Source organism: Physella acuta, unplaced genomic scaffold (genome assembly GCF_028476545.2).
Source record: "Physella acuta isolate Inbredline_101_S28 unplaced genomic scaffold, ASM2847654v3 ptg000348l, whole genome shotgun sequence".
NCBI lineage: Eukaryota > Metazoa > Mollusca > Gastropoda > Physidae > Physella > Physella acuta.
The window spans coordinates 215,185-232,749 of NW_026731867.1; the positions used below are offsets into that span (position 1 = coordinate 215,185).

Genomic DNA, 17,565 nt, shown 5'->3' on the forward strand with positions numbered 1-17,565 from the left:
ACAACAGTTAAATGATAGCCGATGGTACACGTTTTTGGTCAAGTAAATCCAGCTCAGGTAAAATATGACACTTTTTTTTTTATGCTGCGATTTTTTTCAAACCTACTTGCGGAGTGCTCATCATAAGAAAATAAAACATCTCACATCTAATTAGGTATCTAAAAATTGGTCATTACACATTAATTTTAAGATTGCTATTTTCATAGGCAAAGGAAAGAAACCTAATTTTTGTAGTAAGATAAGATAATGCAGTTTTTTTTTTACAAATAAAAAATGCATGCCCGAATAAAATTGTGCATGCGTTTTTGCATGTGGAGCCTTCGACCGACTTTTAATACGGATCCTGCTCATTGCCTATAAATATTAAAACGACATGCACAACTAAGATATTTAATTTGGTTAATTGCTTACATTGACAGTTAAATGAATGATGCCTTCTCATTACTATGACACATGTAATAGTTTTTTAATACCTGCATTAGCATACCCACTTATCGGAACTTGTCGGTTCTGCTTTTAGAAAGAACAATAACGACATGCATTTAAAATTAGCTAATCTTAGATTTAGTGCTTTAATTCATTAACAAAATATGTTAATTTATATACTAGAGTACATTGCTTTAAAAGTATCTTTTACGAAGAGTTAACATAAATAAACTCAAATAAAAATATATTGTATACAATCAAATAGTAAGGGTCCTCATTAGACCTAGCGATCCATTCAGTAGATAAGGTAGAGTTCATATGTTTCTTGACCTCGACATAAGGTGTGGTCAGCAATTAGACTGTCTTGGGCCCGGATTCGAACTCGAGACTTTCGGGTTAGCAGCCTAGCGTTCTACCGCTTAGGCTACGCCGTCCAATTGTCTTCTCATATACGAGTATATCAACGCATCTGCGACAAAAAACTCCAAAGTCGAACAACAGTTGCAGAATGTATGTGGGTGGAAACAGTGGCGTAGCGAGGTCGGGTGTCACCCGGTGCGGCACTTAATGGTGTCACCCCCCAGAGGCGTAGAGACCCTTCCCGGGGACAAACTTTCAAATTTTCGATTTGCACCCCCCCTCAAGCTTTCGATTTACACCCCCCCCCCCCTCGAACTTTCGATTTGCACCCCCCCCCCCCCTTTCAAGTTTTTCTCTACTTATTTTGCTATTTTTTGCCTTGGTGTCACCCCCTAAATGGTGTCACCCGGTGCCGTCCGCACCCCCCCCCCTCATTACGCCTCTGGGTGGAAATGGGCTATGGAAGCAAATCCAAAATTAAAAGCAGTCTGATGTCAACGGGCAATATGGCACACAACATGATCAAATGTAGCCTAGTTATTAGTTGTGTTCGAGGATAACACCTTTAGTATTATAAGAAGGAACGAAGGCCACAAAAATAAAAGACTATTTTCATAGTGTCTAAATGTTTAAAAAGATCTGGTTATTTAAACCTCGTCTTCAGAACTGTATGTAGTTTCCAATTCGGACTTAAAGATCATTAGGGTAGATAACGTAGAATTCATGTTTCTTCCACACAGCATATACAAGAATGATGTATTCATCAATATAACCAGCCAACTTTATTTTCCCTAACTTAAGCCAGGTACTCATTAGAGATGGGTGGACCCAGGACAGTTGACTTGAATCCGAGATCTGAACAATGTTTGCCAGATATTAAATCATGAGTTTGATACATGGGCTGGGATTTTAAAGTTCATTTATTATCCTCTCAACCTACTCCCCATGATCCAAAAATATGATACATTTAAAAGCAATTTAAAAAAAACACAAATAATTGAGTGTTTTCAGTTACTCTCTGTCCCCCCCCCCCCACGACCCATACTCACAGCCCTTTAACTCCATGACACCATTTTATTCTAGCATATACTCTAAATGACACACCATATTCTAGCATACAGTGGCGTAGCCAGGATCGTCTCAAGGGGGGGGGGTTCCATTTTTTACCCGGGGACAAACTTTCGATTTGCACCCCCCTCCCTCCAACTTTCGATTTGCACCCCCCCCCCTCAAACTTTCGATTTGCACCCCCCCTCACACTTTCGATTTGCACCCCCCTCAAACTTTCGATTTGCACCCCACCCCCTCATTCTTTTTCTATATAACGTGGGGTAACCCCCCCTGCCTACGCCACTGCTAGGATATACTCTACATGACACCACCATATTATTGCATATACCTTACTTGACACCACTCTATTCTAGCGTATACTCTCTATGACACCATTCTATTCAAACATATACTCTACATGACACCACTCAATTCTAGCACAATAATGAGAGCTTTATATTGTCTCAAATATACTGCATGACACCACTCCATACTAGCTTATACTCTAAATGACACACCCTATTCTGGCATATGCTCTGCATATACCTTACTTGACACCACTCTATTCTAGCGTATACTCTCTATGACACCATTCTATTCAAACATATACTCTATATGACACCTTTATATTGTCTCATATATACTACATGACACCACGTTTTTCTTGCAATACTCTACATAACAGCACTCATTTAATTCTAGCAGTTTTTTACACAACTGAAGACATACCAGTCATACAAGGCCAAACTATAACTTCCCATTTCCCTATCTACAAAAAAAAAAAAAAAAGTTCCTCAACTATAAGATATCTCTATATTTTTAAATCAACGGTTGTGATCGGTATCTGGCTTTTTGTCACGCATGATTTCTTTCGCGTTGACACATTTCACAGTAATTAACTGTGATCATTGCTACATTTAATACATTCAAGGATAACTGTACTTAAATAGTTATAACTTAGTTAACTTACCTGGTGAACACAGCAAAAGTTGTGTGGAACTAGGCACGATGACGCTAGAGAATGTCTTTCAAGACATTGGTGGATTTAGCCTGTTTCAAATTATTATGATAGCGTTTGTCTACGGTATCAAGAGCTTGGTAAAATAGTAGTTTGTTAATTAAAACTGTTTTTTTTATTAATTTAAATCAACTTTTGTAAATAGAACGTTTTGTGAGAATAAATAATCAACTGAATCCGCAGTTGATTTCAAACACAATGTCCAACAAAAATATATTCACATAAAAGTCAAAATGTAAGTTTGAAATAGATCCGAATATATTTCCGAGAAACTAAGGACTATGTTGTAGTTGTAGCTCTTTATTACTGAATAGTCTGTGTTGTTTGTAATCAACTTTATAATTAATTATTTAAAACGATACTTGAAAATATATACTTAGCAAGCGCTGATTATGAACGTGTCGATTATAAGTTCTAGATAATTCAAAAATGTCTGAATTGGTTTAAAATCGTGATAGAAAATAATTAAGTAATTTAAAGTTTCTTATTTAGACTTAGCGATCCGTTTGGCAGATGAAGTAGGGTTTATACATTTCTTCACCTCGGCATATTAAGGGATAATGTGGTCAGTTACCCATCAGAGATTGGTCGACTGACTTAAAACCCGTATTCGAACTTAAAACCCGTATTCGAACTCGAGACTTTCGGGTTAGCAGTCTAGCTCTCTACAGCTAGGCTATAAACCAAATGAGCTATAAACTAAGCGCATCTACAAGAGTGAAATAATTCAACCAGCAGGACTCAAACGCAATATTTTAACTTAACAGTCACACTATTAAACTATGCACGCTAAACGTGTGGATGCTATCTGTATCTAGTGCGCATGGAGCATGTTGATGGTAAGTTTTGCTGGGGTTATCCCTCCCTACTACTGCACCACCACCAACGACAACACCACAACACGGGCAGCCAATCAATCCGGACATGACGTCATGAACGTCTGTGACGTCAATGGCACCTCGTGTACAGACTTCCTGTTCCAGAGCTCACCCAGGACGATTATATCTGAGGTAAACTTTTGTTTATGTTTAGATATTTTGATGCCGTGTTTATGTTTAGATAGTTTGACACCGTGTTAGCTTTATTCAGTCGAGGAAAATTATATTTGCTGAATGTTTTGGCTGACTATTTGTAAGTTCGTTAGTCTGGGTGTTTCAGTATTACGCGAAGATTTATCATTGTATTATTATACTTAGTTATATCATGAAACAAACACTTTTCCAGAGTTTCTTCCAGGCATCTGTTCTACCACTTCCCCCCCTCCCCCGAACCAAATGTAATTTATATAGAAAATATATACTTTTACCGGAGAAAAAAATCTGGAAGAAAAAGTTTCCAAACATATATCTAAACCTTAATCTGAATAAAAAAAGATGTTTATTACTATTAATTAAACACATTTACTTATAATTATGCAAACGGTATTACTTTCAGACATCCCAAATGCACGTGCAACGCCCCCTCCTACCCCCTTACGAAATGCAATAAAATATATACTTTTACCAGTATCTGAAGCAACCAGATGCGAAGCGAGGGGGGGGGGACATATGTCCCCGTGCGCCGACCTAAGGGGCGCCAAAATGTGTTGGAAAAATAAATTGAAAGTTTGAGGGGGGTGCAAATTAAAAGTTTGAGTGGGGGGGGGGGGTTCAAATCGAAATCCTGAAGGGGGGTGCAAATTAAAAGTTTGAGGGGGGTGCAAATCGAAAGCATGAGGGGGGTGCAAATCGAAAGTTTGTCCCCGGGCGCCGAGAAGGGTCGCTACGCCTCTGGAAGCAACCCGTGAAAATGCCTGAAAGAAATCCTAAGCGGCTGTGCTTTTACAATCATTCACGAATGTTTCCCCAGTGGAGTTTGGTGTGCAGCCTGAAATGGGTGAAATCTTTGATCGTGTCCATTCAAATGGCCGGCGTCCTTGTGGGTGCGGCAGTGGCCGGACAGACAGGGGACACGTACGGTCGCAAGAACACCATCTACGGGTTCTTTCTGCTGCAGATGGCACTAAGTTTGACGTCAGCGTTTTCTGTCACCTGGGAAATGTTTTGCGCGCTTAGATTTTTTATCGGCGTGTCCATAGGTGAGATATGTAAACACAGATCAAAGGTCGTCCGTACATGACGTCAAACTCCTAGGGTAAGAGAGCGTGTGTGTGTGTGGGGGGGGGGGGGGAGGGGTGCTGTCCAGTCCGTTTTTTTTTGTTTTTTTTTCAGATTAAAATTATGTTCAAAAGTAATCATATTTAGAGACATGTAATAACATGTTAGATTAAGTCTTCATAAAGATTGTAATTCAAATGTATTATTTAACATATTTTTCGAGACTTTATAAACTATATTGCTAAATGTGAACTCTTTTTTTCTAAAAGCACTAATTTTAAACGATTTGTAATATTTAAAAAAAATACTTCTATTCTTATTTCTCACATTCTTTAAGATTATTTACGATTCATGGCTTTCTATTGACAGGGGCAGTACTGGTGACTTCTGTCCCCTTCTGTGGCGAGTTCTTTCCCCCTAAGTGGCGGGTCATGGTTGTGTTCCCGGTCTGGGCAATAGGTGGAGGCACCTTCGCATTGGCTGCGTGGATACTGAAGGACTGGGAACATCTGCACATAGCTACAGCAGCAGTCTCTGTACCGAGCATGCTGGGATACTTGTAAGATGTTCATTTTTTTACAAGCTTTTATTTAACTCACTTCCTCTGTCGTCAGTCTGTCTAGATCGAAACGGCCGAGCGAAATTGCAGGCACTTCTAACTGACAGATACAGTTCGTAATTAGTACGTGGGTCAAGACATGAAGACAATGCATCGTGACATTAAATTTGACTTAATTGGTCGCCTGATTAATTTTTTTAAGAATTAATTAAAATGTTGGCCAAATTAGTAGTCAGTTCTATCCATACGCGTCATCACGGCAATCGCGCGTCATCACGTTCAATAGCTGCGCAATGGTTTTAATCATGTTAACTCTATTGTAAATAGTAATTAAAAACTTACATAAAAAACGTTTTAATAACAAGCTTTTATGTAATAATTCACTAAAAAGTAGAAAATAAATTATGCACTACTATTTAAATTACTATAAAGAAATGCGTGGGTCTCTTCCTAAATATTAGTAAAGGTATCCAATAGGTACTAAAGAGGCCCACGCTTTTCTTTATAGTAATTTAAAAAGTAGTGTATAATTTATTTTCTACTTTATAGTGCATTATTACATAAAAGCTTGTTATTAAAACGTTTTATATGAATTTTTAACAACCTTTTATTTAACTGGCTTCCTCTGTCGTCAGTCGTCAGTCTGTCTACTGTCTAGATCGATACGCCCGAGCAAATTTTCTGACACTTCTAACTGACATAATTATTTCAACGTTGCCACGTGGGTCAAGACATAAAGACAATGCAACATGACATTAAATTTGACTTAATTGGTTGCCTGATCAATTTTTTATGAATTAATTAAAATTGTATGCAAATTAGTAGACTGTCTCATCAAACTATTCCGCATTATTAGACATGCGTCGTCATGTTCATTAGGTGCGCATGATTTTTAGTCATGCAACTCTATTGTAAATTTAAAACATTGAAAGTACTGAAAATTTTTTCGCACAAAACGTTTTAATATCAAGGCTTTATGTAATAATGCACTAAAAAGTAGAAAATAAATTATACATGATTCGTTCAAGGAACCCAGCTCTGGGGTATCTGCCGTAGGAAGTGTGAGAAGGATTACACCAATCTTCATCTCATTAAAGTCTGCCTCACTTAAGGGCCTTGTTCCAGCCAGTTATACACGTATTAAAAATTTGTCATAGTGATTGAACGCTACAGGCACATATACATGCTGGTATTAATAAGTTATTTACACATACTTATTATAGCCATGCAAAATATTCTGCAGCTATTTCCCAGAGAGTGTGAGGTGGCTTGCTGTCAAAGGAAGACTAGATGAAGCGCACGTCGCTCTAGAGAAAATGGCGAGAATGAACAGGAAGACGGTACCTGGGTACGCTAAGGATGTCTTACAGGTAAGTAAGGCAAGATGACTTACAATTGTTAGATGTAAGGGAGGGGGGATTTGTTTTAATTTGCAAATGTAAAATTTTTAATAAACATGTCTTTATGGAGTGTATGAAATTTCATAAACAACACGTAGAAAATTCTCGTCAATATTTGTATATATAAAATTCTTAATTTGATAATTGTTCTTGCAGAGAAGTTATTTGCCAGTTTGAAGACATAATATTCTCTCGAAAACAATTCAGCTTATATATGTGTTCATGTATTAGTTTCATATAGGTTTGTAGTAAGATTATAAATGTATGCGTAAAGGTCTACAAATTACAAACAGAAATCAAAGAAATAGGTCCTGCCAGCATCGAAGTATACTTAAGGGATCAGAAAATATTGAAAAACAAGTATACCACTAGGAACAATATACAGTCGATATCGAAAATAAAAATAAAACCTGAATTAATGTAAGCCATAGAAACCTGGACGCTAATAGGAACCACTGAAAAAAGGACGCTAATAGGAACCACTGAAAAAAGGACGCTAATATGGACCACTGAAATAATGGAACGATAATAGGAACCACTGAAATAATGGATGCTAATAGGAACCACTGATATAATGGACGCTAATAGGAACCACTGAAATAATTGAGGGGAATAGTTTCCTTGGTTCCTTGGTGAAAACAGAAGCCAGCAGATATATTTGACCAGCAAAACTTGTTGACGAAGGCATACGTTGTTCATCAGCAGTAACACCACAATTCATAGAAATTGGATTAAATGTAATCAATTTGGGCTGTATTAGGCGTATTCATTAGCTTATCCATAGGCCGACATACTTTCAGAAGTCTGTTATGTTCATTAAATGTGTACGTTTTTATGTAAGTTTGTGGTGAGCAGTGGCGTAGCCAGGATCGTCTCAAGGGGGGGGGGGGGGGGGGTTCAATTTTTACCCGGGGACAAACTTTCGATTTGCACCCCCCCCCCCCCTCAAACTTTCGATTTGCACCCCCTCATACTTTATATATATATATATATATATATATATATATATATATATATATATATATATATATATATATATATATATATATATATATATATATATACCGAGGGGTCTATGGGGGGTTTATGACGCCCCCTAACACCCCCCCTGCCTACGCCACTGGTGGTGAGTGTGCATCTTTACAAATACGTGTAACCTTGTTCTGAATACAAAAATGTACAACCACTGTTACACTTAGATCTTCTACATTAGACTTGGCGTGCTTCGCTACTCTCTTTATGAATTACTTTGTTGCTCTAGTCATTAAGTATATTAGTTAAAGACAAGGTACATTTTCCACGCTTAACAGAGGTGAGATATGGGGTTACATTTGAAACTTGATAAGTTTCATTTATTTTGGATTCGCGGCATTTGGTATTTGATATATGACATTCGACAATAAAATAAATTGTTTAAACATATTATAACACTCTACAAATGACATTATTCTAACGTATCAATTTTACCATTGCAGTAAGTTATTTTATACTTTAAACGTCCCTAGAAAATATACAACGATGAAATTGTATCCAAATCAAAGGGAAGTAACTACTCCTATATTGATGTTTTTAGAACGTGGAAGTTAGCAAAGACAACGTGCATCCTTTCATTTCAATGGTGGGTAGAGAGAAACATGCCACTAATATAGCATAATAAAAAGGTTGTTTTTTTCTTATTAGTGAAGCTCCACTTACAGACCTAAAAATCCATAGGACAGATGAAGTGGAGTTCATAATATGTTTCTTGACCTCGGCAAATGAAAGGATGGTGTGGTCAGCACTATTCTCAGCTGCCCTTACTGCCGTACTCGTACCGAGATCCGAACTCGAAACCTTCAGGCCAGTAGCCGTTTCTCTCCTAAGAGTTTTCAAAGCTGCTTAAGTTAAGTTTATAAAAATCAAGTTATGACTTTTGAACAAAAGCTCTTTGTATTGAAGTTGTTCAGTCACTTACTACAGAAAAAGAGGGCGATAAGAAAAACCAAGAAATAAAGACATTTTATTCATCACTGTGTTAGACAGTTACATTCAAACTGATGTAACGTTTTTCATAGGAAGTTATAATTAAAAGTAATTAATTGATGATAAATTATAACCACAAATATTGTAAAATCGTAAAAATTAAAATTTTAAATCTTCTTAGAATTTGTTATGTTAGGTTAGGTTAGCCTGTCGTCCCTCCTGGGACATAGGCCGCTGACACGAGCTTTCCAGGCGTCTCTGTCCTGGGCTAGTCTCTCCAACTGTCCCCAGGTGTATCCAATCTTCTTGGTGTCTTGTTCCAGGTCACGTCTCCAGGTCTTTCTTGGTCAGCCTCTCCTCCTCCTGCCCTATGGATATTTTGTTATGTATTCAATTGTAATTTCGGAATTTGAATTGTACTCTGTAATAGACACACTATTTTAATAATATGGGATTGATTATCGCTGTATAATTTTATAAAATCATGCATGTATTACTTATATCAACAGGGTTACGATGACTATTACTTTTTACGGTTTGAGTTTTGCAGCACCCAGCCTAGCCGGTAACATGTACCTCAACATTTTTATCATGAACACGATAGAGGTACCGAGTAATATAGCTACGATATTTCTAAGTAACAGGTCAGAAATTATGTAAACATAAGTTGTTAGTTTTTATCTGAAATGCTCAGTGATATAAAGTAATATAAATGTGACGTTTTTCAATGTTAACAAATGTTTCTATATATCTTTTGTTATTTTTTTATCATGAACACGATAACAATAATATAGCTGAGGTGTTTCTAAAAAAAACATTAATTGTATTTTGCTAGGCCTATGCAGTTCTTCAACTTTAATTTTTTTCATTAAAAAAAAATAATGTAAATATATAATATTTATAGTTTGGGATGTTTCTAATTTAGATATTATCTAGTTTACTACATTGAGTGGGAAAGTAAAGGCGGCTGGGCTTAGTGCTGACCACACTATCTCTTCATGTGCCGAGGTCACAGAAACAAGTGAACTCTACTACACTTGCCCCATAGGCCGTCAGGTTTGAAAGGGAAACTTTACTTTTTACTTTGATATGTCGCCAAAAGACCCCATCATGTTACAAACACCCCGACATTTAGAGTCCCGATAAAATTATTCCTTGGTTTTCGCTTTACGAAACGACACCGACTGAAGGGCTAGTGACAAAATATTTATCAAGTGACATAAATAGTAGTGCATTAATATATTTAAAGAAAGTAATTTTTTTTATATTTAAAGTAACCGCAGATTTATTATATTTTTAAAAATTATTTTATATTTAATAAAAATTGTATTATTTTCTTCTTTTTAGTGCATTTGTAAAAGCTTTGTAATTATAAACGTTTTTATGTATTTATTATTTTATCTTGGTACCCACTGCCTGCCTTGAGTTATTATCGAGACTGTTATAACCGTATAATAAGCAGAGAGAGAAATAAAGAAAGAGAAAGGGTGGGAAGGCTTTCGTCTACGTGGTTAATAATATTCGTTATGTGGGTCGTTTTTAACAATATTCGTTATATGGGTCAGGCGTAGCGATGGGGGACGGTGGGTGCGGACCGCACCGGGTGATACCATTTAGGGGGGTGACACCAGGGCATAAAATAGCAAAATATATAGAGAAAAACTTGAAGGGGGTGCAAATCGAAAACTTGAGGGGGTGCAAATCGAAAGTTTGAGGGGGGTGCAAATCGAAAATTTGAAAGTTTGTCCTCTGGGGGGTGACACCATTAAGTGCCGCACCGGGTGACACCCGACCTCGCTACGCCACTGATATTGGTCGTTTTTAACAATATTCGTTATTTGGGTCGTTTTTAACAATATTCGTTATTTGGGTCGTTTTTAACAATATTCGTTATTTGGGTCGTTTTTAACAATATTCGTTATTTGGGTCGTTTTTAACAATATTCGTTATTTGGGTCGTTTTTAACAATATTCGTTATTTGGGTCGTTTTTAACAATATTCGTTATGTGGGTCGTTTTTCACAATCATCGTTATATGGGTCGAGTTGTCGAGGTTATTTTGTCATCGACTGTTATAAAGTAGCCTGATAATAATCAGTGTATGTTTTGATATTATCAAAATTGAGGAGAGAAATAATGTCTTCAGGTTTGGTCGAGGTAATTGCTGCAGGGTATTTTTGGCGATCGCCTGTCTAGCGAGTATGGGCTGTCTAGTGGCTCGTACATGGGGTAAGTGTTGGTTAGTGTGTGTGTCGAGTCGGTAAAGCTCATGGTTGCTAAACCGAAAAGTCTCGAGTTCGAACCCTCGGGCAGATGAGGCTCGTTAGCTTGGGACAGCCACTCTTCTAATCAAACAACTGCTGCCTTGTAGTTTGTTCTTGGTTGGACAAAGGCTATGGAAGCAAATCCAAAAAGAAAAGCAGGCTGAAATCGGAGTCAATGGCCTCAATGGCGAATAACCAGTTGACACGTATCCTTACTTGTGATGGAGGCGTGGTCGAGTCGGCAAAAGTTCATAGTTGATAAATTCGAAAAAGTCTCGAGTTCAAACCCTCTGGCAGATAAGGCTCGATCCCTTCCAACACTAACAAAATTAAGAACGAAGAAGAAGAAGAAGTGTGTGTGTATGTGTGTGTGTCTTTGTGTATGTGTGTGTGTCTTTGTGTATGTATGTCTGTGTGTTTTTGTGTTGGTCTGTCTGAGCGTGTATAGATCTGTGTCTCTCTCTGTATGTCTTTGTGTGTCTGTGTGTGTGTGTTTGTTTGTGTTTAGGTGTATGTCTGATTGTGCATGTCTGTGTGTCTTTGTATGTACGTCTGAGTGTAAGAACTGATTCTGTTTCTTTAAAAACTTGCTCGATTATGTTCATTTCGTAGGCGTTTGTTCTATGATCGTAAAATAAGTGAATTGATGTTCAATGAGACCATTGTGTTGAATTGTGGTCATTGTGAATAAGGCTATTGAAATATCAATGCAAAAATGAGAAACGCTTCTATGTGTAGTCCCCCTGTATCTCTTGAGCCATTTACCGAATTCCCTTCTTCCCAGGGGCGGAACTACAGTGCCGCCAGACCCCGCAATGCGGGGGGGGCCCACGCCATTTAGGGGCCCATAGCCGACCATTATACATTTTTTTATAGTTAAAAAATAATGTTCTTGCATTTTTTACTTGATGGTAAATGCTTTTGTAAATAACAAACAGATCTACTACCGTAGTGATGTTATACAGTGGCTAACACATGCTGTTGCGTAAAAATAAATATGCCTGAGCTGTAGTGTGAAAGATAGGCAAACGTTCAAAACACTTCCATGACTTATTTCCCTTTTTTAAATAGTTAAATGGGGTGCTCATAAGCTCCTTTTAATACATTTGTACTAAACAAAATAAAAAGCAATTACTTCTCTTAAATATTATTTTTTAAAAAGCACAAACTAAAGAATGACGTAGCGTAAAAAGGAAATATATTTAAAACAAATAATATAAATACAAAAAAATAAATAAATAAACATAACACGAGAAACCATTACCCATACAAAGCTTTCAAGCTTTATATTTTTTTTGACGGGCTTTAATTAGCGCATGACCTGCATTAAAGCCAAACTTATTGAATAAACTAGTTCTAAATCTAAAATAAAAATCTAAACAGACTGATGCACTCACACATATGACATGATGTAATTTGTTAAAATTGAAAAAAAAAAAGACATTTTTTTTCAAAACCCTATCAGGCCAGAAATGAGTATCCAATGCTTGTGTTCTGTGTTTATTTATATATATATATATATATATATATATATATATATATATATATATATATATATATATATATATATATATATATATATATATATATATATATATATAGGAGGAGAGCCCAGAATTTTATTTTTGCGGGGTGGCCCTTTTTTTCTAGTTCCGCCACTGCTTCTTCCTGGTGTAACCATTCAAGGATCTAAAATAGAAGTTGGGATTTGAATAGAACAGGGGGAAAATATCAACCAGTATTTAACACATTTTATTAGTTATCAAGTCCTAAATAGTAATGTATTTCATCGCTGACTTAATTTTTACCTTTATTCTATTACGTTTTCACCAGCGCCCGTCCATCAGGCCCCGCTAATTATGACAGGTCTAAGTCTTGTGGCCAAGCTTGGTGTATCTGGGTGCTGGGGGACCTCCCAGGTGTGGATAGGTGAGATCTACCCCACGGTCATAAGGTAGGCGATAGTTTCTAGAACAACTCTAAGACAATCAATAAATAATAAGTTGTAATTATATAATTGTTAACAATAACAAAATAATATAAACACTGATGAGAGAAAAAAAAACAATAATATGTAAATATATAAGAATAAAATTTAAAAAAAAAACGTTGTGCATTAAAGTGTTAATTTTTTTAAACTCGAATCCTTGAGTTTTACCTTAAACGTAAAATTGATTCAGATAAGTAGTATATGATTATCTGTGGATACCTAACAGATGTAGATGTGTCCAAATTTAGCTGATGTCGTACCACTAGCGTTTTATCTTTAGTAGTGTTGTTTGTTAATCGCGGTGAGTTCATTCGTTTACGTCGAGTTTTTAATTACAAATCATTTCCCGTAACTAATACACCAATTAGAAACCGTCTTCACATTTTCACAACGTCTTTGAAATCTTCGAACACGATGTGTAATTCATGCTCACCTGTCACAATTGACGGAGTGGTCTAGCGGTAGAGAGCTGGACCGCTAACCCTTAAGTCTCGAGTTCGAAAACGGGTTCAACACAGTAGACTGTCCCTGAGTCCACCCAACCCTAAAGGGTACCTAACTGAGGTTAGGGAAAGGTAAAGGCGGCTGGGCATAGTGCTGACCACACTATCTTTTCATATGCCGAGGTCACAGAAACAAGTGAACTATACCTCACTTGCCCCATAGACCGTCAGGTTTGAAAGGGAAACTTTACTTTTTTTACATTTCAAAATTACACTGTACTCATTATGCCTTCATTACGCCAGCCTCAGCTATAAGTAAAAGGAAAGATTATTCTGTTTACCTAGCGATTTATTGGATAGATGAAGGATTGTTCATTGATGTATTTATCTATGCTTAGAAAGGGATGGTAGGTCAGCATTATGCCCAGCCGCCTTTATTCTCACCAACGTAAATCAGGTGCCCATTAGTGCTGGGTCGACTCAGGGACGGCCTTTATGCTCATGTCTGAACAAGGGACCTTCGGGATTGCAGCCAAACGCTCTACCATTCGAGCACTCCGTCATGAATATATATATATATATATATATATATATATATATATATATATATATATATATATATATATATATATATATATATATATATATATATATATATATATATATATATATATATATATATATATATATATATATATATATATATATATATATATATATATATATATATATATATATATATATATATATATATATATATATATATATATATATATATATATATATATATACAGCGAGCAAGAGGGGGGTTCGAAACGCACCGGGTGACACCATTTAGGGGGGTTAAAACAAGGCAAAAGTAAGTAAGATGTATGCAGAAAAATTAATTAAATGATTAAATAGAGTGAATTAAATAGTTTTTTAAGAGCAAAGTGGACAAATCCCGGTGCGGGTGGTGCCACTCAACGTTGCAATACATATGCCTGAGGAAAACGGCTAGGTTGAGAATCGTAATAAGCTATATGTTAAACCATGTATGGGGAGGGGGGTGGGGGGGGAAATAATTTAATACATTCAGCAGAAAAAAAAATTAAATAATTATACACATGTGTATATGTATACAAGTGTATAAGGAATATATATATATATATATATATATATATATATATATATATATATATATATATATATATATATATATATATATATATATATATATATATATATATATATTCTTTTGTTCTACGGGGGGGTACACCATCAGGTGCCGCACCAGGTTACAACCGACCCAGCTACGCCACTGATATATATATATATATATATATATATATATATATATATATATATATATATATATATATATATATATATATATATATATATATATATATATATATATATATATATATATATATATATTATATAATACAGATCCCTGGGATATGGAGTGATGAACACTTTCGCCAGAGTTGGTGGAATATTATCACCGTACGCTGTCAATCTTGTACGTTTTGGTTGAAAATTATTTATTCATTAATATCGATTTGTGAAGGATAATGTTAGATATTTTATTTGTTTAAGCCAAAAAAAATGAACTGTGGGTATAAATCCCTTTCAGGATGACCGTCCCGTCTTGTCGTACATCATCATGGGGTCAATGTCCGGACTGTCTTTACTGCTGCTGATGTTTGTAGAAGAGACCAAAGATCGTCCTCTGCAGGAGAGCCTTTATCAAGTGGACGTCAAGACAGACGCACAGAGTACCGGTACCAACAAGAAATCGCCTGATCAAATACCTGTGAACGAATATGATAAGACAGATCTGCAAGTTGAAAATAAAACAGGAACTCAAAACATAGAGGTTCTAACCGCTACAATTTTAAATAACCAACATGGAAATTTTTGTCAAGAAAAAAGTCGATCTGTATACCAAAATGGAAGGTCAGTTTCGTTTTTAGAAAACACGGAGAAAAACAACAATAATGATGCCGAATACGATGACATAGTTCTGAGTCAAGAGACTGTAATGCGTAATGATGAAAGTGATGAAGCTCGGGGTAATGAAGAGCAAAACACTTGCAGATTAAATCAGGCAGAAGTAAATGAAGAAATATTTATTATATCTACAAAGATGTAGAAATATCGAAAATTTGCCTGATTAAGTTTAATGCAAACTTTACAAGAATTTACTTTTGAGAAGAGTTAATGAATACATTAAAAAGCATAAGTACGAGTAAATATTATATTGGTCATATTCCGCATTAAAATGCCTATATTAACAATGCCTTGAAACATATCATTTACTAATAGCCATTAATTCAAAACAAAGATATCACTAGGCTTACTCAGAATAGAAAAACGTATTAGTCTATTTACACCTCACTACCCAGATGCTACTGGGTTAGTAGAAGAAGAGTTTGTCTGTCTTAGTCAACTACAATTGGCGTTCTAGGCAAGACGACACGAACAATGATAGATCAATGTGGCAACCTCACTATATTCAATGTTTTTTTTAACTCTTAACAAATCCATCTTCATATAAAAAAAAATAATAAAAGAAAACCGATAACAGTTTAATGTCTTGTGACTATTGCTTACTAAAATAGTGATTAAATTGAGAAGAAAAAAAAAATTTAAATGTTTTTTTTTTTATGATGGTTGGATCAACCATGTTACGGTGCAAGGTCTACAACTCTCACCCTATTATAGTCGTTCACTAAATTGAATCAGGCGTGTCAATGGCAGGGTGTGACTTGCTCAGGGCTATCCTCGGACTTTCTTCTAACTGTACTAATACTGTACTAATACTAGAAAGCAGATGTTTCTATGGGGTGTCCCACCAATGCTGCAAACATTAGAATGGAGTAACACTTGATTCATAGACTTGATTCATAGACAATATTCTTCCTCTGCAAACCCCCACACAATCCCGGTCCACACGTCAACACACTCTTGAATGTCATCCGCCATCCTGAACCACAACATCGCACATCCCACCTCGCAAAAGCACTACACCCTACAATGTACATTTAAAACCCACTATCCAGGATTCATATCCCTTTACTTTACATTGTACAACCCACATCCCAACTGCGCTACTTACATGATCCACACCCAGTTACTTATCCCACACCATTCCCAATACACCACAGCCTACTTACATGATCCACACCCAGTTACTTATCCCACGCCATTCCCAATACACCACATCCTACTTACATGATCCACACCCAGTTACTTATCCCACACCATTCCCAATACACCACAGCCTACTTACATGATCCACACCCAGTTACTTATCCCACGCCATTCCCAATACACCACATCCTACTACACTACACACAAAAACCACTCATACACACGGAGTAGACCAAACCCCAACCTACCCACCCCAAACTACACCACACCATTTTCTTCACAACGTCAAGAACGTTAGTATCAACCAAGATGGTCATCACGTAAAGATGTACTTGATGAACATATACTTAAATACCTCAGGTAAATTAGGTATAAAAACACTGTTGATACGTCTAAGAGTGAAACTGCCTCCAATATATCAATAAAGCAAACTCCAAATAAAGAATAACTATACATCTAGTTGTTTATTTTACAATTACAATTTTGTAACAGGAGAACTTTAGTGAATATTGTTTTTGCAATCACCAGTAAAGTGGTGTGTGAGCAGCACTACAGTGATCTCTCCTACTCCTTCTCATTATGTTAAAAAATAATCTTTGAAGAACACACAAAGCAGTGGCTGATTCAAAGATGTGAAGATCTGAAATTCAAAGTGTAAAAATAAATATTTTGTAGGCTAATATTGAAACTGATTCACCTATTAAATTATAGTGTTAGTTTGAAATTTGTTTTTATGCCAACTCAGCTTTCACAAACTGTGATGTTTTAGCATTTATGTTAAAATTTATTTAATTCTGAGTGTAGACATTTTTTAGTAATAAGCTACTATATTAAATAGTAAAATAATTATTGATCTGTTT

General features: G+C 36.0%; 1 protein-coding gene across 2 annotated transcripts; it reads left to right on the forward strand.

Moving 5' to 3' along the window:
• The first annotated feature begins 2,807 nt into the window (after nt 1-2,807).
• Nucleotides 2,808-16,394, forward strand: LOC131941128 (organic cation/carnitine transporter 2). Of its 2 annotated transcripts, XM_059300140.1 has the most exons (11): nt 2,808-2,934; nt 3,673-3,864; nt 4,703-4,931; nt 5,320-5,509; nt 6,753-6,879; nt 8,415-8,527; nt 9,381-9,515; nt 11,017-11,099; nt 12,968-13,088; nt 14,999-15,071; nt 15,186-16,394. In XM_059300140.1, the coding sequence occupies exons 1-11, from the start codon at nt 2,845-2,847 to the stop codon at nt 15,702-15,704; spliced, it is 1,872 nt and encodes a 623-aa protein (XP_059156123.1). In that variant the 5' UTR covers nt 2,808-2,844; the 3' UTR covers nt 15,705-16,394. The 2 variants fall into 2 exon arrangements, with proteins under 2 accessions (XP_059156123.1, XP_059156124.1); XM_059300141.1 differs by lacking the exon at nt 9,381-9,515.
• The last annotated feature ends 1,171 nt before the right edge of the window (nt 16,395-17,565 follow it).